Source organism: Epargyreus clarus, unplaced genomic scaffold (assembly GCF_041222505.1).
Source record: "Epargyreus clarus isolate Ecla_fem2 unplaced genomic scaffold, WU_Ecla_fem_2.2 ptg000034l, whole genome shotgun sequence".
NCBI classification, from domain to species: Eukaryota; Metazoa; Arthropoda; class Insecta; order Lepidoptera; family Hesperiidae; genus Epargyreus; species Epargyreus clarus.
Window position 1 is genome coordinate 9,257,396 of NW_027332239.1, and position 26,493 is coordinate 9,283,888.

At 35.4% G+C, this 26,493-nt stretch overlaps 2 protein-coding genes across 3 annotated transcripts; one reads left to right on the forward strand and one right to left on the reverse strand.

Moving 5' to 3' along the window:
• Positions 1–1,374: 1,374 nt before the first annotated feature.
• scny (ubiquitin specific peptidase 36) lies at positions 1,375–8,606 on the forward strand. The gene is made up of 11 exons (XM_073091204.1): positions 1,375–1,873; positions 2,466–2,693; positions 2,980–3,133; positions 3,257–3,431; positions 3,705–3,818; positions 4,164–4,328; positions 4,497–5,500; positions 5,612–5,945; positions 6,039–6,176; positions 6,513–6,619; positions 6,754–8,606. The coding sequence occupies exons 1-11, from the start codon at positions 1,603–1,605 to the stop codon at positions 6,788–6,790; spliced, it is 2,727 nt and encodes a 908-aa protein (XP_072947305.1). The 5' UTR covers positions 1,375–1,602; the 3' UTR covers positions 6,791–8,606.
• Positions 8,607–11,075: 2,469 nt separating this feature from the next.
• Setx (probable helicase senataxin) lies at positions 11,076–25,145 on the reverse strand. 2 transcript variants are annotated; one of them, XM_073091202.1, is made up of 16 exons: positions 24,819–25,145; positions 22,210–23,254; positions 20,347–22,057; positions 19,813–19,973; positions 19,228–19,359; positions 18,526–18,764; positions 18,031–18,139; positions 17,689–17,850; positions 16,679–16,815; positions 15,825–15,944; positions 15,251–15,369; positions 14,248–14,389; positions 13,829–14,075; positions 13,278–13,485; positions 12,661–12,865; positions 11,076–12,293 (listed from the first exon to the last, which is right to left on the reverse strand). In XM_073091202.1, the coding sequence occupies exons 1-16, from the start codon at positions 24,999–25,001 to the stop codon at positions 12,054–12,056; spliced, it is 5,160 nt and encodes a 1,719-aa protein (XP_072947303.1). In that variant the 5' UTR covers positions 25,002–25,145; the 3' UTR covers positions 11,076–12,053. The 2 variants fall into 2 exon arrangements, with proteins under 2 accessions (XP_072947303.1, XP_072947304.1); XM_073091203.1 differs by lacking the exon at positions 15,251–15,369 and having other exon boundaries at positions 12,134–12,293.
• Positions 25,146–26,493: the final 1,348 nt, after the last annotated feature.

The window sequence follows — 26,493 nt, forward strand, 5'->3', positions numbered from 1 at the left end:
AAGGAAGAAAAGTGACCATACAGTTCCTATTATTGCATTGCAATTTAATTCTGAAAATGACAGTGATAAAAATATATGTATATCCATTTGTTACGGAAAATAATTTTAGTAATGAAGAAAAGCAGACACGCAAGCAGCACAAAAATTTAGCTTAGGTGATCTGTAGTAATTATTGTAACTGTAACATATGATAAATATATACAAAAGTTCTACTGTGTGTACTCACTAATAGAACCATATAAACCAAATAAACAAAGAAATCGGTTAATAAAATACTAATATTAGCAAATCATGTATTTTTAATTATACAGTCCTGTAACTTAATCAGTGCACATGCACCATCAATCATGAAATATTTTACGTCATGAAATATTTTAATTGTGTCCTATTAATTACAGAATGGGCCCTTAAAATAGAATTCTCATAGACGTCTTATAATTCTATTCTTATCATAGACATCTATATAATATATTAAATATATGAATACTTCCACTTGCTGTTTTGTTTTGATTACGTCCCGTTCCAATGATTTGGAATTGAGGAATCACTCGAGAGGTACTAAATTTATTCCTTTTTTTCAATAATACTTCTCTTACATAGATACATAGATTAGTATTTGTTAGGATATTTAGCGATCGTACTTGTACACATCGTCACTGCACATGTCTTATAACTTGTCATTTATTTAAATTTTAGTTATAATACCTAAATATTTCTCAATTTTATTCTAAGCGTTGTTTGTTTACAGTGTAATGACGTTCCGCCACAAATGACACTTGACCGCCTGATTTAACGCGACGTTCCGTTCACCGTAAAGAAAGTTCGATTTTTATTAATGAATAGCCCTTTTTTTGAAAAAGTGATCAATGAAAGGCATATATAATACGTATACTAATTCATTAAAACACTTTCCCAAAAAGTGTCAAGTAGCCAATTCCTTGGTTTGACCAAAGAGTATAGTGGGTTTGGCCATGGTTTGACCTACAGTTTTACAATATTTTGTACATAATTTACTTAATTTTATTTCAAATTTTTGGAACTCGAATCTGTTACTTGGGCAAAAACCCAAATTAGTCGTCTTGCTTAAAGTGGCGTTTTTAATTATTTAGAAAATAAGTATCTTTAAATACATTCAATTTAAGCTTGATAGACAATGAAAATGCAATGCAGATTGCAGTCGCATTGTACACTATGTACAGTGATGGAATATAATTAAGTTAATTGTGGTTCAAGAACCAGTCTTTAGTCTTTACTAATTCTAAGAGTTTAAAAGTACTAAAAGTCTCTTTAGCTTACCGATCTTATGGTCTGGTCATAGATCTGATGTGTGCCTGTGTTCAATTATCTATCTGTGGCCGGCCATGCTGATTGCATTTACATATCTATGGTGTCTATGGCTAGAACCACCGCGTAAAATTTTATTGTACGTTTTCCTTTTTCGTGAGAGTTCAGCACGTATTGCTTTTTATTTGAGTTATATACAAAATTCGAAATTTATCAAGATACGATAATTAATGCTGTGATTCATGGTCATATTTAAATCATGCAAAGTTTTATCATTTGATATCTTCGTTTCCGTGATAGTGTGATTTTGGAGGTAAAATGCCCGCTTCCATTTGTGACCCAGTATCAAACGCATTGCGTTTATCTCTTACGGCAGAAGAATCACAAAGTTCATCATTGTTAGACAGTAGACTGTATTCATCATCCAAAAACGGCTTGTTATCTAAGATTGAATTCGAAGAATCTGGAGATTATCAACGTAATGTACTCGACGGACTGAAATCTAAATACGTGGTTATTCGACCTAAAAAACCTGTACTAGATGGTAAAATACTTAAAAAAGAATTGCTTACCTGCAGTGCAGCCTCAGGTAAGTTTTATATGTTTATCGTCACAAGACCACGTCTGTTGCTTCGACATACTTAATTCAATTTCGACTGCGAGACTTTTATGAGGTTATATTTTTTTAGGATGTAAATATTTACTTTTATTACTATTATTCAAAATAATAATTAATCAATTCGGTAGTTGCAATAGAAGTGCATGATAATAATGTTAAATACGAAAAGCTAAGTATTTTTAATATTTTTTTAATATAATATGCATATGGGAAGTGAAAAATTATTATCGTAATGTATTATTATACTTACTTTAATTTACCGATAAGGTTGTTTGTAGAACATCTACCAGTCACTTTGCAGTACTTGTTAGACAGCAAACAGAAATGAGAATAAGTCATTAATTTATAGAGGTTATTAATAAAAGTAGTGGTCGCCCGGGGTTCGTAACGCGACCATAATTATATAAAAATTGTTATCAGAAATAAACAAGAAAAGAGTATATATGTGTAAGCTAAGTACCTTCACTTAATTTGCATCCGTATAGGTTGTATATACTGCTAATGTTTGAGTTTTTTATTTCCTTGTTTGATTTCCTATATACATTGGGTATATTTTTTTCAGAAGTAGCAAAAAATGGTGAAGATGGCTTACCAAAGCCAAAGAGGGTCTTCTTTCCTGTTGAGAAGGTGCAACTGGGATGGCAGGGTGCGTGGGCTGCTGGAGCAGGCATGCAGAATGTGGGCAACACATGTTACTTAAATTCCACTTTGCAAGCTCTCTTTCATGTTCCTGCATTTGCCAACTGGCTTGTCTCGGAGACAGCTCACGCTGAAAAATGTAATCAACAAGGTAAACTAGTGCTATCAGTAATATATTAAACAGAAATAACGGGGTTAAAACCGCGGGGCACAGCTAGTTCTAAAATATAAGTAGCCTAAGTTACTTCTTCTTAAATCAGCTACCTGCCAATAAAAGTCCCGTGAATCGGTTCAGCTATTTCAGAGATTAGCCAGAACAAACAGACAAGAATTGTAAAAAATGTTATTTTGGTGTATGTACTGGTTTATTACAATTCTATTTCTGCTTAGAAACATATTACTCTCATTGTATATAATAAAATAATGATTTTTTACAGAGGCATGTGTGATTTGTGGCATGCGTGCAACATTAATGGCTACACAAAAAAGTGCGGGTGCACCTATTAAGCCTTGGCAAGTGTACTCTAAGTTACGTCTAATATGTAGACATTTGACTCTTGGGAGACAAGAAGATGCACATGAATTCTTAAGGTAAATATTAATATTTTAAATAATGTCATATAGATAAGAAACTTGTTCAAAATGTTCAATAAATAAAATTTCATACAGATAAAATGGTAAAATATCTAATTTTAATATTTTTCAAATTCACAGATACTTAGTGGAGGCCATGGAAAAATGTTATTTATCAAGATTCATCAATGCTGATAAATTGGACCAGTACAGTAAAGAAACTACTCCTCTGAACCAAATTTTAGGTGGCTATTTACGATCGACTGTGCGTTGTCTTGCATGTCACCACTTGTCTACTACTTATCAGCATTTTCAGGTACCTACTTGCAAATATTTTTCTGTTTACTTATTAATAAATAACTAGGAAGTGATTACAAGAATAAAGCAGATGATAAATACAAAAAGATTCAATACTTTTGCTCACATTTTTATTGACACTATTTTATTAATCCTAATCAAAGAACTGTGGTCAATTTATTGTAAGTAATTTTATGAAACACTTGAAATTGTCCTGTAATAAATATTTAATATTCCTATTAATGTGTATTATTAACACAATATTTATAAAATATTGTATTTCTAATTTCAGGATTTATTATTAGACATAAGGAAACATTCAACATTGGATGAAGCATTAGATTCATTTTTTTCACGTGAACGACTGGAAGACCTTGGTTACAAATGTGAAGCATGTAACAAAAAGGTAAGATTATTATAATGGCAATAGTATTTCATATAAACTCTGATAAGTAATAATAGTTTTTATTTGTTATTATATTGTATATAATAGTTTATATTATGTTATTATAACTATTAAATGTTTTTTTAAGTATTTCCAAATGTAGCAAATCAATGTTTTATTAACTTTATAACTTGGATAACATATATCCATATAAGCATGTGTCCTAAGTATATTTCACATTTATTGTAATGTCAGTATCCAGGATCTTAATATGAGAAGAAATGTTCATAAGTGTACTGTTCATTGGAGTAGTGAGTACAGCTTTAATTTCTTAATTATTTAAAACATGAATGTTATTATTTATAGGTGTCAGCAACAAAACAATTTTTTGTCGAAAGGGCGCCTATGGTTCTCTGCATTGCCTTGAAGAGGTTTTCGTTAGCAGGTGGCAAATTATCTAAACATGTGCAATTTCGAAAAAAGATATCTCTTAATAAATATATATACAATAAAAATAGTCATCAACCATTAGTAAGTATAAGATTTAAATTTGAATAATATATTTTTTAAATTCTATGATTTGAATGGATATAAGTAATGTTATTCAAATAGCTAACTTTTTTGTGTATTACGTAAGAAGTTCAATAATAATTTATATTAAGCCATAAATTTATAATTTATTTGGAATATTTCTTTCAGTCTTACAAGTTGGTGAGCTTAGTAACACATTTGGGTCCATCTCAAAACTGTGGTCACTACACAGCAATAGGACAAGCTCCCAATAGTTATTATTATCAATTTGACGATAGCTGCGTGCGACAATTGCCATTATCCGCTGTTCTTGGAACGAATGCATATATTATGTTCTTTGAAAAGGATAATTCTACCGATGAACTCAATGGACTTGCTGCGTCCACATCAAGTGCAATTTATGGACCACAGCTTCCTGAAAACATAATTCTTAATAACAGAGAAAAAAGCCCCCTCAAGTTAACATTCTATAGAAATGATGAACGTAAACCGATTCACTCTAACAGTACTTCCATGGAGACAGCTAAACCTGAAGTTCAACCAGTAATCCTGAATAAGACCTTAACAAAAACACTGGAATCTAATAATTCAGTATCTGAACCATGGGTAGTAAAACAAAATGGTGAGGTGGAAAAAGTCTGTCAGCCACCAAAACTTGTTAATGGTGTGGATAAAATTAGTTACAAAGTTGATGAAGATAAGAAAGTAAACTTTGTTATTAAAAAACAGAATGAAGAAAATTCTGTCAAGCCTAAACTGTCAAAAAGTGATTCTGATGTAAGATATATGACTAGTAATGGCGGAAAAATTCCTGAAAAATCTGCGTCGTCAAGAAACATAGTTAAAGCAACAAAATCTCCTCTTGAAAAACTGGAGGAGCAGATGACCAAGAGTGACTCATCTAATCATTCACAAAAGAATGGTAATGCAGGTTCAAGGTTAGTGCCCTATGATTCCGAGTCAAGTGGCGATGAACGCAACGACAGGCTCAATGAGGATAAGACGAAAGGGGAGGAGGTCGAGGGCGGCCCGCGCAAACCGAAACCGAGTCGGTGCGAGTCTCCACAGGGACTCGTCGTCACAACCAAATGCATGCATCACGCCTGGACTGTTTCGAAAGAGAAGAGTGGGCCACTTTTGAGTCCAAGCTTGAATGGAGTTACCAATACAAAGTGAGTTTGCTATCATAATTCTTACAATTAAATAATCTTACGCTTGTATAAATAATCTTACAAGTTCAATTTTAAGGGCGGTATTTCTCACCACATACGTTCGCATTTTAGAGTCGAAGAGAAGGTGGAGCGGCGCGAAAACGAGCAGAGTCCGAACACTAGTGTCAGCAGCATGTCCCCGCTCAGCGAGCACGGCTCGGCCGGCGACGGCGGCGCGCCCAACAGCGGGGCGGCGGCGGCGACGGCGACCGGGGCGGGCGGCGCGGCGGCGGCGGCGGGCGGCGCGACGGGCAGCGCGGGGGCGGGGGCGGGCGGCGCGGCGGCGGCGGGCGCGGCGCCCTCGGCCGGCGTGGAGGTGGCGCGCCAGCTGCAGGCCGCGTCGCACCGCGGCTACGGCGCGCCCGTCGCCTCGTGGGCCGGCACGCACAGCGCACTCGCGAGACAGGTACGAATTCGGTGTCGCCCTGTAGCCCCTGATATCTTAACTTGAACTTAGAACGTACGTGATGTATAATCATTTTTTGATTGTTGTATGCAGGTATTCGATGAGAGACGGGAAGAGCGGAAGCGTGCTTTAGATGCCACGGATGAGATGGATCGGGGCCGCACCAAAAAGATAAAGTTTCATCATTATAACAGATTCAATAACAATAGGAACGCATATAACCCATTTCAGGTAATATTTATTTATTTAACACTAGCTGACCCGGCAAACTTTGTACCGCCTCAAAATCTATTTATCAAATATATTTCATATAAAATATAGTGTATGTTACTGGTGGATAATGTAGCTTTCGAATGGTGAAAGAATTTTTTAAATCGCTCCAGTAGTTTTTGAGCCTATTCATTACAATCAAACAAACAAACAAAGTTTTCCTCTTTATAATATTAGTATAGATAATAAATGATGAAAACGCAAAACTATTGAACAGTGTAGAAATAATTGCAATCGGCAGAAATGATTGACGTCTTTCCATTGATAAATTTAAGTAACACTAAATAATTGTTGCAGGAGAAACAAAACAAACCACATTGGCGTGGTAGCTTTAAATGCAGAGGCGAGCGTCGCCCGCCGCATCACTTTAACAAACACCACAACAAGTACAAGCGCTTTAACAGGTATCTATCATTATAATTAATATATTAATTGTTTCATTGTCTCAGGTTTCCTTTGGCATTCAGAAAGATTCAGTGGAGGTTGTAGATAATAGTAAATTATTACATAATTACAAAAATCGTCAATTTTATTACAGGTACACTAATGGGCATCACTATCCCAGGCACCACTGACGCTGGCCAGTCAATGGTTGTTTATCAATGTATATAGTGGAATTGGACTTAAAGTTTTAGTTTAATTTTATATTAAGTTAGATAATTTTGCTATATAATAGTTAGATGTATAATTCCGCTGCCGCCATACAGTTTTAATATTTAAAAGTCCAGACAGTTTAGGTATGTAGTAGGAGAAATATAATGTAAAGATAAATAAATATGTACTGCCACTGACAGCCTTTATAGCATGTAAATTGATTAATTGCGACCTCTGTTATATATATTAAGACATTACCTATTTTAGTAGTAGACTGATAAGAATGTTACTTGTGATTAATATCTTGGTTATATAAACATTTTGCGTCAGTAGATATTAAAGAAAACTATGACTTAATTGTTAAAAGGAATCCTTAAATAACAAAAGATACCGATATGCTTTACTATGAAGATGAAATACGCGGTTCTATTGAAGGTGTAAGCTAATTTTCAGTAGCTAGATAATTTAGTCTTGTTATGTAAAAACTAAGTGATGGGTTTCAGAGTTATTGTAATTACTTGTAATTTCAAACAAAAGCGTCTTACGTTAACATAAACTGGAAAAGTGTTCGAGACATAACATCCTTTCCATTATAAAGCTGATTTTTCATCAAGTTTGTTAGTATCATTTATTAGCTATTTTCCCACTACGGACGAATGCTACGGGGAAATCTTCTAATCCTCTATTGTAGACACGTGATATAACACGTTAGTAATACGACACAAACAAATGTAAATTATGTGATGTATGATGTGAATACTGTTAAATATTTGCTTTATAATAGAAAGCCAATATTTAATATAGTATAGCGTTGTAATATATTATGTTCCCCGAAAATAAATATACCTCTTTTTTCACAAATCTTAAATAATCTATAAAAGTACCATCTTAAAAAACACGCTTTAATTTTCGATTTTATCGAAACCTTATTCTGCTTTCTGGAAGCAAAAATATCATGTCACCCCGATGATTATAGGTTTAGACGTTAATAAAATATATTTTTTTCCTAAAATGTGCAAAGACTGAAAATTTTCAACTCAATAAGACAGTATAGGAAATTAATTACAATATTTTATCCATACCAGGTAGTTAAATTAAAGCATGTAAAATTATATAAAATTACACGTTGTTGTGTATTGTACACATATAATTGAAAATACATGTTAAAGGTTGAAAAGATAGGACTGTAGGTAGCAATAGCAATATTGAAAAGTCTGACCACGTGTACTGATTCTTATTACAAGCTTTTATTTAATTACGATCTCAAGCATTCATTGAAATATTATTACAAATGTTATATTAACAATAGCATTTAGTTTTGAAAAGCAATACGATAAATATGATAAATAAGCTTGCCGATTTAGTAAGTTATTAAAGGTAATTTTATATATTAACAAATAATTACGGACTTGCAATTATACAAGTATATTGATAATTGTCGTTTAGAAAATATAATATGTATATTCGTTCAGCCGTAAATTTGAAAACAATCTAGATTTAAAAAAAATGAGATTTAGTACATCTTATCTTCAAACTGGTAATAGTATTTTTTGAGATAAGCTCTGAATTAAGATGTTATTCTTGAACGTATTATTATTGTTTAATTTGCTATTATTATTTACACCTTGTGGAAAACTACCCGTATATGAATACAACTTATTTACTTTGTATACGCAATGTTAATGTGTTATGCTAAGCGAGTTGTATTATAAAGTCATTTGTTACATATTTGTAAATATTTTTAGGAACTAGCAGAAAACGCACCTTTTACGACAAATAAAATACATTGTCGGATTTCGTATGAGTTGTTAATTACTCAGATATACCATTTATATACATTTTTAATGAAAGGGAATCTTTCTTTCACTACATCACAGACACACCGAGAGATTCATACATTACACTTCTTTAAAGATTATTAGTGTGGTTAGATTTCATAATGACATAATTATTTTTAATTTAAGTGTGTTGTTACCGAACTTAAAATTATCTTACTTAAAATCGTAAATATAAATTGATTATGGATTTACAAATAAATACAGATACTTGTCGTCGTCGTGAGTGTTCGTGGCACGCGGAGTCAAACACGAATCAGCCTTGTGAGTCATTGAGATTGCGTGTGTGTGGCGTGTCAAATATACCTACGTAGTAATAACACTTGGGCCGCATGTTATTGATCACTTCAGGGAAGGCGAGGGAATATACGATATGCGTAGCAGCACGGTTAATGTTTTATGATTCCGTGTTCTACGAGTGGTCGTAAAGGCAATTAAAATATTGTAAGCGGTGCGGTGATAAAAGAACTATGATTTTGCTGGACTTTATCTGGCGACACGAAATGCGCAGCGTCAGTCACTAGTATGCAACTTTATATAGTCCTAAAAATTACAGGTATTATGGCTACGTCTGTATCGATCCCTTAGTGGAACCAAAACATGTGATAAGAGAAATTATTTGTAGTTTTTTTTTTTAACTTATTTGTAGTAAGATTAAGATTTAAAGCTTATACTGTTAGTTTGTAAAATTATTTTTTCATTTGAGCATCGTGGGTTGTATATTAAATTTATCGTGTCTGCAATATGGGGATCGGTGGAGTAATAAATTTATTTAATATCAACATCAATGTAATGTATAAATTGACCGTTGCTAAAACTTATACATATTATGTACTATTTAAACCAGAAAAAAGCTAATATTATTGACCAATTTGTTTTATTCTGTATTAATTCACTTATCTGCAGCCTTACAGCCCATAATTATCTAAAATCAAGTGAAGTAGAAATAATATAGAAAATGGTGTTTACTTAAATCCCCACTTGCTTCTAGTTTAAGATTACTCAATTATGCAAGACTGAATACTCTGCGCTAAAAGGCTCGAAGTTTCGAAGTCATTTATTGGCAACGAGGATGTTGAAAAACCTTGTCATAAAAACAACATAAACTGCCTCTGTAGTCTATAAAACTAAAAAAGATTCTTTATTCGAAAAAAATATATGGTAATTGTGTTACGTATGTATTAGTGTGGAGTAATGCTGTTTTTTAATTAAGTCTGCATATAAGACTAACGATTCGAGAATTGAACACTTGCAACTGTTACCGGCGTAATGGCTTAATGTATGGCGTATGCTAAAACTGGCGCGGGTGCACGGAGCGCTCAACCAATTTAGATGAACTTCATGAGCGGGCGCCCGCAGCGTGCGGCCGCCGTACATTGCATATGATTGAATCCAGTGTGATGCTTGTAGTGTTATGGAAACGAGTCTCGAGAGGTATAAAAGTGAAAGTGAGTATGTATAATTCAACGGTGACCCCATAGTTGGGCAGAATGGAAACAAATGAATCGCTATTTTGCATGTTATACGGAAAGTATTAACACCAGTAAAACTATCATGGTGGAAAATAATTTTCTCCTGTTCTGTTTGTATAAGTCATTCTCCGCAAGTGGTTACGAATTCTTTGCTTGGTATGTATATGTTGCAGTCCAAGTGATCAAATAGCTATTATACATAATGACTGTTTATTATGTATAATAACTAATTTGTCCCGACAATGTAATAAATTAATCACTTTATCCGGGTGTTATATATAATAGCAGGTTCAAGTTAGTCAAAGTAATAAATGTGTTATTGTAAAAGCCCGAAGTACAGTAAATCTTAAGATGAACTGAAATTATTAATGATGAATTTTGTCGTATCAACGTCTTCTTGGTTTTTGTATAATAATTACTATAAATCATATAGTTTATTAGGTCCGAATTATCGGACTCATCGCTCGCAGGCCGCTGTGTGTGTGTGTGTGGGTACAAATCATGTAAATTCATTATGTACTTAAAATATAAATAAGCGATCAGAGATAATAAGTAAGGCATGTATTTTTTTAATTAGGCATGTCTTTTTATTAATCCACCCCATGGCTGATTTACGTACACCGTGTACAGAGGTTGAGCGTTAAAACATTTCGTCATTATAAAATTACAAAAAAATAATTGTGCCTAAGAAAAATTGAAATACTTTACCTATACTTGTTTTATTACTTCATCCAAATCTTAGAAGATATTATATATAATGGCTGGTTAATGTGATTAATTCCGTGTTATTTATAACTTTGACCAAATTGAGTAGATATTATACATAATGGCTAGATATTATATAATATTCGTATTTATCACTTTGGCTGTAACATATAGACCACCACTAGACAAAGACGACATTCATTTCCTAAATGTAATTCCTTGAGTCCAAGTGCTTGAAAATATGTAGTCAGAAATAATATACAAAAGTATTTATTTGTTTTGGTAAGTATATAAAAATAACTAATTTAGACATATCATATCACATAGCAATTAGACATATCATAGTCATTTGAAAAGTATGTTTCCCTTATGCACCTTCATTATTGGGAGTTTTCTTACTTTACAGACATGTTTCTATATACATTATTACAAAATACGTACTTAATTAACTTTTTTATTAATCAAATCAATTATAATCAACACATAATAAAGATTTAATTGTTTGCGTATATGCGTAAACAAATATAAAAGTATATCAGAAAATTAATGATAATCAACAACTTAAATCAATAAAGAATTAATTGAATAACGCAAACTTCAAGTGTTCTGTCCTAAATTAGAAAAATAAACTGAGTATATGGAACAGTCGAATAAGGTACTATTTGGCTGTACAATGTTCGAGAGGGTATTTGTAATTATTTTGTTTTTTATCTTAAACTATTTTAAAGAGTTTAATTATCTACATCAGAGAAAACTTACAAAATAATGTCATATTTAATTATTCAGCTAAATCCAACTACCCATATAATTATGTTGTGTGCGTGCCGAACTGTATACGGTACGTTAAATATTTGTGCTAATTTAAAGCAGTCTTTTTGAACACAGGCAAAACCACTATCTTAGTTCATTTTTTTAGGAAATTTTACATTTAACGAATACTTTAATACCATGCTATGTACTGCGCTGTTAATAAAATAATCTTACTGCTATGCATATCATTATATACTTTGTGTTGCCGCCATCATATAAACTAGCATCAGAGAGCTATTATACAATATATACAAAAGACGTACATTTTATATGTATCTATGTAGATAGTCTTATAAACTTTGTTTCTACTGCCTGCAAATCACAATAACAACATTTGAAACAAGCATAAAGTCAGATTTGTAAAAGTATTTTAGATATTGTTGTATAAATATTTACAAAATTTTCAACGATGATTCGATTCATTACTTATGTGACATAATATGATTGCGGTTTCGTCTGCGGTTTCTTCTTGATCTTTGTCTCGATGACTGAGGCGCCGCATTTTGTACATTGTTGGTCGGTGGGTTGCATGTTAAGTATTGTAGTACCTCTTGGTTGGATACTTGTTGAATGGATGGATGTTGGCACATGTTCGTAGGTAATTTACGATACATATTGTTATTTTGGGCTTTCTCGAGTAAGCTACTCCACTGATTGTTTTTCTGAAAATAAAATAAATGTAGTATTGTAGACGTAACAAGGCAATAAAATTGAATTAATTAACGTTAATTATTATATCGTTTACAAAAATAACAATTTTAATTTTTAATGTCGAAGTTTGAGATGTCAAGCAGTCAGAAGAAAAAGGCGTATGATTCGATATCATTATGACTATAAAGTGCTTTTTGAAGTTACTTTATAATGGCCACGAGGACTGGGCACTGTAAGCGTGGTTGGCATGTCGTCGAGATGACTTAATTTTATAGTAAGCCTTAAGCTATAAAAACTCATATTTAAAGTGTCAATGGGTCTCGTTTCTTTCTTTTGGATATGGAATCTACATGCGGGTTTCAGGTAGCTGTAAAATACCTCCAGCGCGGCGGGGTTGAGGCAGAGCACGAGCGCGTGGCGCGCGCGCGTCAGCAGCACGTTCATGCGGCCCGCGTCGGCCAGGAAGCCCAGCCCGTGCGAGCGCGCCAGCGACACCACCACCACGTCGCGCTCCTGCCCCTGGAAGCTGTCCACCGTGTTCACCTCCACGTCGCACTCGCCGCTCGCATCGCCCGACTCCGCCCTGGCCGAGGACATACACATTTAGGATTGCTATACACAAAACGATTCGGTTTGCACGGACGTGCAAGATGTAGAATGAACTTCTTCCCGAGGTATTCCCGGAGCGCTATGACATGGCTTTTCAAAAAAGGTGCAAAAAGAGCTCTCCTTCAAAGCCGGCGATGCACTGGCGACTCCTCTGATGTTGCAAATGTTCATAGGCGACGTTAACTACTTTCCATCAGTAGCACGTCTGCTTTATCATCAGGTTCAAATATAAAAAATATCTTTGTTTTTGTGTTTTCATGTTCCTGTAGTCGTAAAAATGGGTCTAATGTGGCAGACAAAATATTAAAAAAAAGAAACCTAGATGCGTAATAATTATTGAAAATATCAAGATAGTGAAATGAATACGGTCATAAATTGATACTGACTGGTGCAGAACACGCAGGTGTCGGCGCACCAGGTCGCGCTGCGCCGCGTATGGCGTGATGACGGCCAGCGACGGAGCGGCGGCGGCGGCGGCGGCGGCCGGGGCGGCGCCGGGGCCGGGCGCGGGGGCCGCGGGGCGCAGCAGCGAGCGCAGCGCCAGCGCCACGCGCGCCACACCCCACGCTTCCGTCACGTTGGCGCCAGAAAAACCTGTTTACGAAACATCTTACATGTCACAGTACTTGCATACAGTAAGCATCTTCTATGTCACGAGCCATCAAATCGTAATGGGACAATAATATAAATTAAGTTAGTTAATAACTTGACGGCATTGTATTGTACTTTTAAAACTACGATTATTACGAGAATTTAAGACTATTATTGCATTTTAAACAGGTGTTTTCTCTCTCGGGCGGACTCACTAAGACCGCCCACACTGTGAAGAAAAATTAAAAGTCATCATTAAGATCTCCGTCTGATCGGAGATCGATTCCGGAACGTGCGTTATCGTTGCATGCGCGAGGCTCGTCGAGAGCGAGTTGTACGCACGCACCTTGCGACTTGTCCCCGTTGTGGATGGCGAGCACGGTGTAGGGCGCGACGGCGGCGATGCAGGCCAGCGGGCGCGGCGGCACGTCCCGCACCTGCCCGGCGTAGAAGGCGCGGTTGGGGTAGTCGGCGATGTGCGGGTGCATGCGGTACTGGCAGTTCAGCAGCACCGCCGCGCTCTCGTCCCACACCTCCGAGCACGACGACAGCCGCGAGAACAGGCTGTCGCCCAAACCATATTTCTTTGCTCTCTGCAATAAAAATAAATATATAATAGACATATTAAAAAAGATTTACTTCAAGGATATGGATCAGTTTTATAACATAATTCTCCAGCTTTACATCGGCTGTTGACAAACTTAATAAAATATATTGCAAACAATTGTCGCGTGGACAAAGTATAGGTTGTTCTGGGTGGTATACCTGCGAACAGATGTAGCCGGGCAGCTGCTGCGGGTCGCCGACGAGCACGAGGCGCGTGACGTCGAGCGTGAGCGGCACCAGCGTGTCCAGCTCGATGGCCTGCCCCGCCTCGTCCACGATGCACAGCGCGATCCGCCGCATCCTGCCACGCAATACCATACTTGATAAACCACATTTATTTAGAAATGGCACCACTGTCCAGATTAGTAATGCAATAATTACAGCAATGTGACGACTTTCGCCAACTCAATTGTAGATGGCATTGCTACACGTATATTAAATCACGGGTTCAAATGTTTCTTATAATATACAATGCATCCCTGAGGGAATGATAACATTGATAACGCCAAAATACTGAAATAATTTTCTACTCTTCGTTTTAGTAATATGAGAACATTTTATATATATTTTTGTGTAGAATATAGTACACGTCAGCAGCGCTTAATACTGTTGTTGTTGCCCCCGGAATCGAACCACCAAGGGGTCACTTTCAAGTAGTTATAATTTGCTACCGATAAATAACGTGAACGTAAAAGTAACATTGCTGCGTACTGGCCAGCAAGATAGCTCAGTGTGGGAGTAGGGAAGAGGGTCTCTCTTGTCCCTATAGTTCCGGGATCAGAATAGGGCAACGGTATCCCCTGCCTGTCGTAAGAGGCGACTAAAAGGGGTAGTGGGCGGCAAGATTGGGAGCTCGAACCGCCCGGCCAGCGATCTCGGGAAGGACGGCGGTATGCGCGGCTGAATGCCGTTGTACACACCAGAGGATGTGGCGAGTTTATGCTCACCTGGGAGGAACCCGATGGGGCAACGCGCTTACAGGACTCCGGTTGCGTTTCCTGGAGATCCCGTAGTCCTCAACGCAGCGACGAGGATGGCCACCGGTGGGGTTTTAGTGCGTTAAGAATCCCACATAACCCCGTGTCGCTCCCACGGCATAGGGTACCTTATGAAGGTTTCCTCCTCGTAAACAAAAATAAAAATAAAGGGGAGAGGGTCTCACCCGCGCATTTTGTAGGAGTGCGCGCTGGCGAGCGTGGTGAGCACGACGTCGGCGCGCTCCAGCACGCGGCGCTCCGCCTGCGCCAGCTGCTCCGGCGCGCACTCCGCGCTGCCGCGGAACTGCATGCGAGACACAATCATAACGCTACAGCCCGCGCCCAACTGCTAGGCCGCTTTGAATATAAACGAGTTGCGTCGAATAGCTAATTGTAGGTATTAGCGGGACGCAGAAAGCGCGAGATCCCTCCCGGCATTAGTTTATGCATTGAAACACTTCAGATTAAGCGGATAACTTAAATTAGGGTTCCGTCTTTACCCTTTGGCTACGGAACCCTAAAAACACAGAGTGAAGTTAAGAATTAAGTTAAATGTCACATTTGTAGTTTCCATGTGGACTCAGACTTATGAAAATATATTGCACTTCTAATTACTTTTGATAGTTACATGATGGTGTCGAGAAAATCCAACAGAATGATAAAAATTGTCAGAAATTAAAGATGATTCGATATATTGTCAGAAATTAAAGATGATCTTGTAATTCTTTAAAGATTTCAAAGTATATTCGAAAGTGTTACCATTGCTATTTTCTTCGTGATCTCAGCTATTCGATTCTGACAGTAGGCTACTCGTGCATCATCCGTAGCACAGGCTATATTCGACTGCCATTTATTTCTTTTTGCTTCCAAAAGAGAAATCTGTAAGGAATAATTTAAATACAATTTTATCACACATTTTTCATATTCATACTTCCGAAATATTCGAGGATTACTTTAAATAACTACAAAATTTGCGTGTTTTACATCGATAATTAAAAAGAGAAAATATTGAGAATGTTTAAAGCTATTTCTATGATTTTTCATCATAAATTTTATGATTGTATTTCTATGATTTTTGATATTAAAATAACTTGAAATTATAGATAACTTGACGGATTTGTTATTTATTTCAGTGAAAAGTGTATATTTATAGAAATAGGAAAAAACAAATAAATTAATAACTTTGATTTTTTTTACATATTTTTTTTCTTTCTTAGCCATTGAGGCGCTTTCGTGTTAGCAATAAAAATATGAAAATTGATGATAATAGACAATTTGTTGGGTGGTATTCATTAAGCAAGGTTGGAGGTGGTAGAACCGTATGTGACTCCGGCCGCACCACCGCCACACCTATTTCTGCCTAATAACAGCAGTGTTAGGCGCTGCTTCGTTTTGAAGGGTGTGATAAAGGAGACATACTTTTCCGAGGCGTTCCAGCTTAGTCCTCAGGGGTAGCGGCGCATCCGTGGCCGACCTCAGGTAGGAATATCTAATCCTGTCTGGGGTTGATTACAGATGTCCACGAGCGGCAGGAGCCACTTACTGTCAAGTGGACCGCATGCTAGTCTGTTACTCCTATATTATAAAAAAAAAGTTGTAAGGTGGCAGGTTACCTCCGCGGAGAGGCCGGGCGCGGCGTCGGGCAGCGCGCGCGCGGCGTCGCGCTGCGCCAGGCGCGTGGAGCTGATGTCGCGCGCGCGCGGGTGCATGGCGTCCGCGCGCCCCACGCGCACCATGTTCAGCCGCTCCGCTGCGCACACACACACACTCTCATTACACGCCTCGACCCGACGATGGATGTGGATGCTTCATCGTCATCGACCCATTATTGTCCCACTGCTGGGCACGAGTCTCCTCTCAGAATGAGAAGGATTAAGCCGTAGTCCACCGCGCTGGCCAAGTGCGTATTGGTAGACTTCACATATGTCTGATATTTTTTTTATAAATCTCTCTGTTATCACAGCAGGTTTTGCTCACGATGTTTTTCTTCACCGTTTTAGCAAGTGATAATTAATTTCTAATACGCACATAATCTCGAAAAATCGAGGTGCGTGCCTGGGTTTTGAACCTCGGACCCCTCGATCGAGAGGCAGAGTTTCTTAACCACTAGGGTATCACTGCTATCTGCTGCTGCTGCTAGGCTATCAGTCATTTGTTTAGCGCTCAAAAACCTACACCCCGTCGAGGACGTACGAGTGCCGAGTACACCCGAGTCGGTTATTTACATATTTATGGTCGCGCCCGCACGTCCGTGCTCACGGCATGTGTAGGGAGGAGGAGGAACGGCAATAGGGCATGAAGTAATAGTCCGGTTAAATGAGACATTCGGTGCTACATAAATTCGCAACAAGCTGAATATTGGTACATTTGTTCAAAATACAATTATGTATATACCTGAAAGTTTTAGTATTCAGCTTGTTGCGAATTCATGTAATTTCACTCTAATTTTTGGTGTAATTTACCTGGAATATAATAGGAACTTATATGCCATAAAAAGGAGCAACAAATAAAATTTTCGCCCAGAGAGATCACCCAGGTTGATCCAAACAAGGTCCTCAAAATCCAGAGATGTGGCCTGGTTTGTGGTATTAAATCAGGTAGATTAAATATTTTCAATACTTACGGTGTGGAAGAGATTGCCGAATATCAAGTAGTCTTATAACTAATTCATCGACCGCAGCGTTGCTTGTAGCACATATTAAAATTTTCCCCCGATTCTTTTGCTTCTTGCCTAACGCGTCGTAGAAATACGACATTACTATGGCACAAATAACTCTAGATTTACCTGAAATAAATTATACTCACTTTATATATTATATTTTTCATTATGTAGTATATTTATTTAGTATACGACATGGTTAGAAGCACTATGCTTACTCGCATACTCTAAAGCGTCAGAAGAATAATCTTAATATATGTATGTACACATGTATTATTATGATATGATCATTATTAAGTTGTATACCCGTTCCAGGGGGTCCTTGCACCATCTGAATGCGTGGTTTGTCTCCGAATGCAGCGGACACTGCGTGAATGACTGCCTTCTTCTGGCTTTCATTGAGAGGTGTTGTCCACTAAAATAATTGTTTATTAAATATGCATTGTATAAATATACATTGTAATTCAACACGAACACTTAAAAATGTACGTACTGTGATAGGCAGGTGTTATAATTGTGAAATAAAAAATTTGAACAAAATTTACACAAAGGCTAACATTATTAATCGCAAAAAAATTAGTAAGTTGTAAGCTAGTTTAGGAATATTTTGAAACCAACTGTCACTTATACTTACACAATGGATATTAAATGTTTATATGGAAAATGAATGGCTTATTATTAACTGGTAATATAATAATATTTCTACGAAATATGCAGTAAGTGCACTTGTGATAATTAGCATTCCTTATATGAAATGTACAATTTTTCAATAAATAAGAAATATGATTAGAGTACCCATACCTGTGATTCCATGTTAAACCTACAATCAGCGTCGTTCATTAAAAAGTGCTCTGGTTGCGGGTTCAGTATGACCTCATTAAGCGGCGATCTAGACAAGTACTCCATGGCTTCATACAACCGTATGTCTTTATTAATGTAAGCCAAACTTTTCCCATACATAATTGCCCCGCGTTGCAACATTGTAATTTTTTCGGTAAACGAGGCTTGGAGAGATATACTATAGAACGAGTTAACATTGTCTGCAATATGTAATTAATATAACTTTTAGTTGTTTTCGATATGTGCATGTTCATATTATATTATGTTGGTGATACCACACGAGCCTCTTCAAATCCTTCATGAATCACAAATGTATAGGCTGCTCGTAAGGATGAGGGCGATGAGATATATTGTTACGCTAAAAAGTATTACTATTGATCTTTATTTTATAATTATCATTTTAGCCTACGACGTTCCACCGAGAACATGAGCGCGTGCGTATCGCTCGGAGGCTACGATCGAACTGTCAGTGACACTAGCCGGCCTCCCCTCCAATGCTCGATGTCACGTTATTATGTCATAATATACGATATTCGTTATGAAAGGGTAGTGGTATAAAATCACATCTGCGATATATCACCACGATTTCAATGACGTCCCGTCATGTATTTAATGAAATATCAATCACATTGTAAAATAGAATAAACTAGAAATGAAACTTACTCGGTGGTGATGGTAGACATCTCACATTATGTACAAAGAAGAATCTACAAAACTTTATTTCTCCACCAAAGTAAACCATCATTATTTCACCTTCTCTGGGCACAAATTTGGCATGAGTGGTAGGCACAGAAACTGAAAATAAGCAGAACAAATGAGGTTTTCATATAGTTCTACTTTAGTGACATTCATAATAAATATATTCAGTAGAGAAAAAATAACTTCAAAGCTTCAGATTTATGTAAATAATATGCACGCAAACGGTTTTTCAATTACAATGGAAAATGTAAACCTCCAATGGTTTATTCAGAAGGGATAAGATAGTTTTATACGCCCTCCCATGAAATTCCATATATTAATATCTAGTGAAGAGAGACCGATACCACTAATGTTACTTTTTTCACATATTTAAATTTAATATAAAGTTAACAAAATGTATATCATGTATGGTCAGCGCCAAACTGCTAGTCCGCTCTGAAGTTTTTGCGAGCAGGTGTCGTCATACAATTTGCGATAGCGACACGATTCATTTCTGTATTCAGAGCTGCCTAGCAGTTTTACGCTGACTAAAACAAATTGCACACTCACCATTAACACTTAAATTAAACAATTGCAGATCATGTTTCTGTGGTAGAACTAAAGGAAGAGACTCTATTCTCATTTGGTGGTAAGTTTTTTCATTTTGCGTCTTTACATATCCTTGCGATAAACAATCCCAAATTTCCATCAGTAGCAAGTCACCTACCAGCCTGTTAATATAATAATTTGTTAATTGCAGGACTTTTTTCGATATGCAGCATTTTAGAGCACTATTCCATACATGTGAGAAGAAACATCATCACACAAAATATAAGAGATTCCTTCCTGCCCATAGCCGCATTTCACGTACATATCAATTAATTCATTTTCTTGTATTGTTACCAACGCCATCTATTTTAAACATTATACTACTACATGCGCCGATCAACTCGAGGTGAGTGACTCGTGATAAACTCGAAGGGAGTGCAACACTCTTTAAGGTATAAGCACAGAAATTTAGGCTAACATTTTTTACTGTTACAATAAAAACTTCTTACGTGTTACCTAAGAACACTCATGCTTTTTTTATAAATTCATACTCACTCAACATATTGAGTATGGCTGCTGAAGGTATGGGGAATAGCCTTAAAAATATTATTGTGTCCCAAAATCGGTGGAGGTTCAGTGAAATTATTCTGTTCGTCTAGCCATTGCGGATTCCAGCGAAGAATTCTCATTAACGCAAATTTTTCAAGTGAGAAGGCAGGCAAATTGTACCGTGCCGGAAGCAATGTGGTTTTTACACTACTTGTTTTCTTCATTTGATGTCCTTGCTCAATTTCAAATTCACGAACTTCTGGTTGATTCTTAGAAAAACTGACTCTTTTATTACTTTTCTTATCAGGCTCTTTATTTTCTTTTAAGGGTTTAAGGATTGTTTTAAGTGACGACTTTGGCCCAGACTGATTTTTTTGGGAAGGTATGACTTCCAAATTGGTCCGAATTTTAAATTGCAATTTTGTTTCATGTGACACCCCTTTTTCTCCTGTATTTTTTGATAAGGTTTCATGTGTTTCTTCAGTTTGCAAATTTTTATTGCTCAACTGTTCAGTGTCATGTAAGTCATTATTTTTCGGTTTATTTTTGGCTACAGTACTATTATTATTATCAGTTTCTTTATTGGAATGTTTTTTGACTAATGCTTTATCAATGCTTTCAGACGTAACAGATGGTGGAGATGGAGACTTGGTAGGTACAGTATGTTTACGCATTCCATTAGTAAGTTTGTCATGAGGCACTTTGTCTATTCCTATATTCAAGATGGTTCCTTGATCTTTTATTTCTGTACATTCTGAAGATTTCTCAATGTTTCTCCTGTCCTTTTTACTACTACTTCTTTCATTATCATTATGTGATGATGTAGCGTTTTTGCTATCTGCAGAACTTTTTCTTTTTGTAGTTTTAGATATTATTGGATCTGAATCTTTATTGCAGTGTGATTTTTCTAAAGCTTTACAAGTGTTCAGAGAAGTGTGTGATGATAGGGATGGAGAACTGATAGGTACTGTTGTATTTGTACGCATCCCATTCGTAATTTTGTTATTAGGCATTTTATCTATCTCTACATTTAAGATGGGTGTATGGTCTTTTATTTCAGTTCTTTCTGATGATTTTTCAGACCTTCCCCTGTCCTTTTTACTAATACTTTTATTAACACTATGGGATGATGCGGCATTTTTGCTATCTGCAGAACTTTTTATTTTTGTAGATTTAGATATTACTGAATCTGAATCTTTATTGGAATGTACTTTTTCTAAAGCCTTATCAGAATTCTCAGAAGTGTGTGATGGAGAACTGATAGGTACAGTTTGTTTAAGCATCCCATTTGTAGTTTTGTTATGAAGCCCTTTCGCTACATCTATACTCAAGATGGGCATTTGATCTTTTATTTCGGTATTTTCTGAGAATTTTTCAGAGTTTCTTCTGTCTTTTTTACTACAACTACTTACATTATACATTAATGTGTGTTTGCTATCTGCAGAACTTTTTCTCTTTTTAGGTTTAGATATTGCTGGATCTTCATCAACTAAGAATGCTCCTCGATTTGATGGAGTTATTTTTGCATTAACCCTTGATGTAGAGTTACTTTCGTCGTTTTTCGACAAATTAGGGTTACATTGCTTGTCATCTGCCTTTTCTTTCGAAGCAATTTCACGCAATTTTTTCTTGCGTTCTTCTTTTTGAGAGTTTGTTATTTGTATTTTAGTTGAAATGGTTTTTGATCTGGCTGGATCTTTTTTCTTCTTTATTTTGCCTAAAAGTAGTGTGTAATGGATTAGCTACTATAAAAATATTGTGGTTTATTTGTAACAAAGTAAAGAAAATAATCAAAGTTAATAAAAAATTAAAACATTAAATATTGCATCACATATGATTGGATATTTGTAAAATTTGTATGATACTTACTTTTAGGACTATTGTCAGACTTTTTACTGGGCTGGACTACAAAATCAATCAATTTTGTAGTTTTGGAAACTGCATTGTTGCTTTGAACTGCAATGTCAATTAAAGCTTTACCCGCTTCTTCAAAATGTGTTTTTACTTTTTCTTTTTCCTTCACAATGCTGGTTGCATCTGGTGGTTTATTTAATATGTTGTTTTCAATTGTTTTGCTTATATCATTATTTTCTTCTATATTTTGTTTATTATATTTATCATCATCATCCTTGTTTATTGGTGGGGGTAATATGGTGATTAAATCATCAAGATATAGCTCTTCATCAGACTCATTATTGCTTTTAAAGTCAGTGCCGACATATACAACATCATCATCCAATTGACTGTATGAACTATCTTGCTGAACATCAGATTTTCGGTTGTCATTAAAATTTATGAAAGATTTTCTAGGAGAGTTTTGTGACAACCTAGCATACCAGTGTTCTGAATCACTATCACTACTATCACTGTCTATTATAATTTGTGGTTCGTCATCACAACATTCTTGTTTAATATTAAATGCTTCATATTGTAAATCCTCGTTTTCCACCTTAATAAGTGGTTCTTCTTTAATCTCCTCAAATATAAAATTTGATTTAAATTTTTTAATAGGGCTTTGTATAACGTTATTGCCATTTTCGATATTAATGTGAGATATGTTGTTTGCAATTTCTTTATTGTTTTCATTGTGGTTTTGATTTACAGTAAAAGATTTTCTTTTCAGTGATAATGAGGTTGGTGAACATTTTTTGACACTTTGCTTATCTTGTGAATTATGTAAGGCTGCCAATTCCGTTTGTACATTCTGCAGATCATTTTCACTTTGAAACTTTATTCTATCTATAACTGAAGCATTTTTTATCTTTTGGAGTTTAAAAACAAATTTTTCTGCATCATTGACTTTCGCAAGTGGTGCCCCATCAGTCCAACCTATACCAATTATATCATTCTCGCTTAAAGAGAATGGCACATTTGGTGCAATTTTTTTTAAACCAACAAAAATTCCATTAGCACTCTGGAACAATAGAAAAGGTGAAAATATATAAATATGTGATTACATTTTTAAATTTCTTTAATAATTTATGCATTATCATAAGATAATGTTAATACATTAATATAGATTACATTTTGGTAAAAGTTATATTTTCAACTTTATCCAAGTTATCATCAGTTATTGTTGAAATTTACTTATTTAATATATATAAAAAGCCAACCTTAATATTGAATTAAAAAAAAAATATATAAAAATGTCTCAATTCTTTATTAGTATTATATTTATGTATCATGTTCATTTCATATATGTGTCATGTGTAGTGGTAAAGACTCTGGCACGATTGACTGAATACCCTATATCAGTATGATAAATAAATGCAAAATTTAATAAAAAACAATAATCAGATGATGCATATTTTAGCCATTGGGTGCATGTTTTGCCATTTTTAGTGCACATTTGCGTACATATTTCTGCATTTTGATAGTGCATAAATAAGGTCTAATTTAACGTCCCAAATGAGTAAATTTCGTATTTTTTTTTGTAATATTGATAGTAGAAAGGCTACACATACTTTAGAGACATGAGTAAAATTTACAGGAGGAGGATTAAAACTTGAAATATTTAGCAAAAAAAAATAAAATATGTACACATAATTGTTGGAATGAAAATATTAAGAGGCAAATCTTTCAATGTGCATGTAAGTCCATATACAGTGGAATCTGTGGACATCGACGGGAATTGACAAACACGTCATAATAAGCGGAAATCATACAAAGTGTGTCGTGAAAAAAAACTTTTTATATAAATATGTACTTATGTATTTTAATAGAGAAACATAGCATAATAAATCAAAATAAAAATTGCATGTTAATCATTTTCAATATTGCTCTTAAAATCGTGATAATAATTCTGCAGCCTTTAATGTCTCTTCTGCAGTAGGTAATGGTTCTTCCTCGACTTCCTCTTCCTCATCAGTCTTGAGTTGTTCCTTAACATTCATGTTCTGTACGAGATCTTCATTGGTTGGTGCTTTGGATGTGAGGAGAGTGCTATCAATGTCAACATAATCTTTCCACATTTCCAGTGTTGCTAAAGAATCTGAGTCTAGGTTTCGTGACCACAAAGATCAATGAACATTACCGAAGATGTAAAAAAAAATGTCATCATATCGATCATTAAAACCGGACATAATTTATCGACAATGGGTATAATAAGCGACATGTCACTGTAAGGGAAGTCATTATATCCGATTTTTTACAAAGAATTTTATATGAAAAACCAAACTTTGCTTTGTAATTATGTCATAATAAGCGGTTGGTCAATATATACGGAGTCATAGTAAACGGATTCAACTGTACTTACTTTTTAAGATATTCCTAATTATAATTTATGTTAGTTTTATTTATTTACAAAATATGTAATATAGTAATATAAATATAGGTGTGCTGTTCCCACAAGTGAACCATAGATTTCTACTTTATTTGTGTATCTTCATTAAAGAGCTACTGACATGGACAGCTACCTATACTGTGGTGATACGGTGTTATCAATGTAAGTGTTATAGTTGTTCATGTATCATGCTTACCGCTAAATCAACGATAGTAACTTCATCCCGCTTCACATTAATAATGCAGTGTCTACGGGATATATTTAAACTTGCTAGGATTATGGTGTTTTGTGTGCCTCTGCCAATTGTAACTTCATCGCCTTCAGTAAATTCATATATATCGGTTCCGTAGGTTTGCCGACACAGTTTCCACTTAGCCATTTCGGTGGGCTGAAACTAAATTAAGGTTCTAAGAAAAGTTGGACATTATAAACTTATAGTAACAATGAGGTGCGTAATTTGTATTCTATTAGTACAAAATACTTGAAATTGAACAGACAATAACAACACAACTTCGATTTACGTTAAGAAGTAAGAACATATTTTATAGATAAATATGACATAAAAGTTACTCTGTTATCTCTGGCTCTGAGCTGAAGTTATCTCAGTGTTGTCAGATCAGATTTGTTCGCCATGAAGTCAATCATAAAGTAAAATAGTATATTTACAGTAAATAAAAATACATCATATTTTTGAAAAAAAAATACGTTGTATTTTAAATAAACATAAATTAATCACTATCCGAATTTGAACTATCAGAAACTATAGATATTAGCTAATTACACTAATATCTTATTTTTTTTTCAATTTTCTAGAAAATGCTCTGCTGTGTGAAGTTAGTAGAGCATTATTTCATTTTGCTTTACTTCCGTGAAATTGCCAGAACTATTCCTGAAAACTATCAGAAACTATACAATACATGTGCATGCGAATAAAACTCTCATTTTTGAGTGCTGTGCTAGCAATTGCTGAGCTAAGTTCACCAGCATGACAATCAAGCAACAGTGGTGCATATATATACACGCATAGAAAAGTTTGTCGGAGTATAGAATAATTTTATAGAGACGAATAGCGAAACAATTCTGAGTCTATTGAGACGATAAAGGATGCTTAGTGACTTATGTATTTCAATAGTACTGATCATATTAGAATAACTATACAAGCAGCTACAGCAGCAATAATTGGCGAACGGTAAAACTGTTGGGCCGACTTAGTGGAACTGGCACGTACCTATGAATGAATAATTAATGAAAAGACAAAATTACGCCAAAATAAAGGAATCCACTACAATTAAGAAATAATAAGACAATAGATTTTTTTTTGTATTTACCGGTCAATAGACAAAAAGATTGGGCGGAAATTTCAACTTATAGTTCAAACTACGATAAACTTTTCTGTGCATTTGGGGGTCATTTGGGGGTTTTCAAATACTTTCATTCACACTCACAGGCACCTTCGTAAACGAGTTTTAATTGAGACTTTAATTATTAGGGTAATTGAATAAAAACTAGACCATGTGTAAATAAATGAATATTTTTCACATGAGAGATTAGTAATAATGTGTTTAAAAAATATTTAATGTGGCATATTAAGACACTTCGTCTCGTTACGTCACGTTACGTCATCATCCCATTATTTTCCCACTATTAGGCAGTGCACATTGGACAGTTCCTTTCAGAATGAGAAGAATTAGGCCATAGTCCACCGCGCTGGCCAAGTGCGTTTTGGTAGACTTCACATACCTGTTATCGTCGTTAATAAGAAGCTTGGATATTAACGATATCACATTTTTATAACGTTACATTAAAGTAATAAGTGACTCATTTGATACTACAGTTTAAAAACAGATGCGGGTAGGTGAAGTGGGGACGAC

What these genes read in the sequence shown, in the direction of transcription:
- Setx (XM_073091202.1), bottom strand. Translation starts at nt 25,001, where the DNA reads ATGGCTAAGTGGAAACTGTGTCGGCAAACCTACGGAACCGATATATAT. An exon ending in AGCCATACTCAATATGTTGA is followed by an intron (nt 19,974 to 20,346) that starts GTGAGTATGAAT and finishes TTATATTAACAG; the next exon opens with GCTGGTAGGTGACTTGCTAC. An exon ending in TCAACCCCGCCGCGCTGGAG is followed by an intron (nt 12,294 to 12,660) that starts GTATTTTACAGC and finishes TTTTATTTTCAG; the next exon opens with AAAAACAATCAGTGGAGTAG.
- scny (XM_073091204.1), top strand. Translation starts at nt 1,603, where the DNA reads ATGCCCGCTTCCATTTGTGACCCAGTATCAAACGCATTGCGTTTATCT. An exon ending in ACGCATATAACCCATTTCAG is followed by an intron (nt 6,177 to 6,512) that starts GTAATATTTATT and finishes TAATTGTTGCAG; the next exon opens with GAGAAACAAAACAAACCACA. An exon ending in AAGTACAAGCGCTTTAACAG is followed by an intron (nt 6,620 to 6,753) that starts GTATCTATCATT and finishes ATTTTATTACAG; the next exon opens with GTACACTAATGGGCATCACT.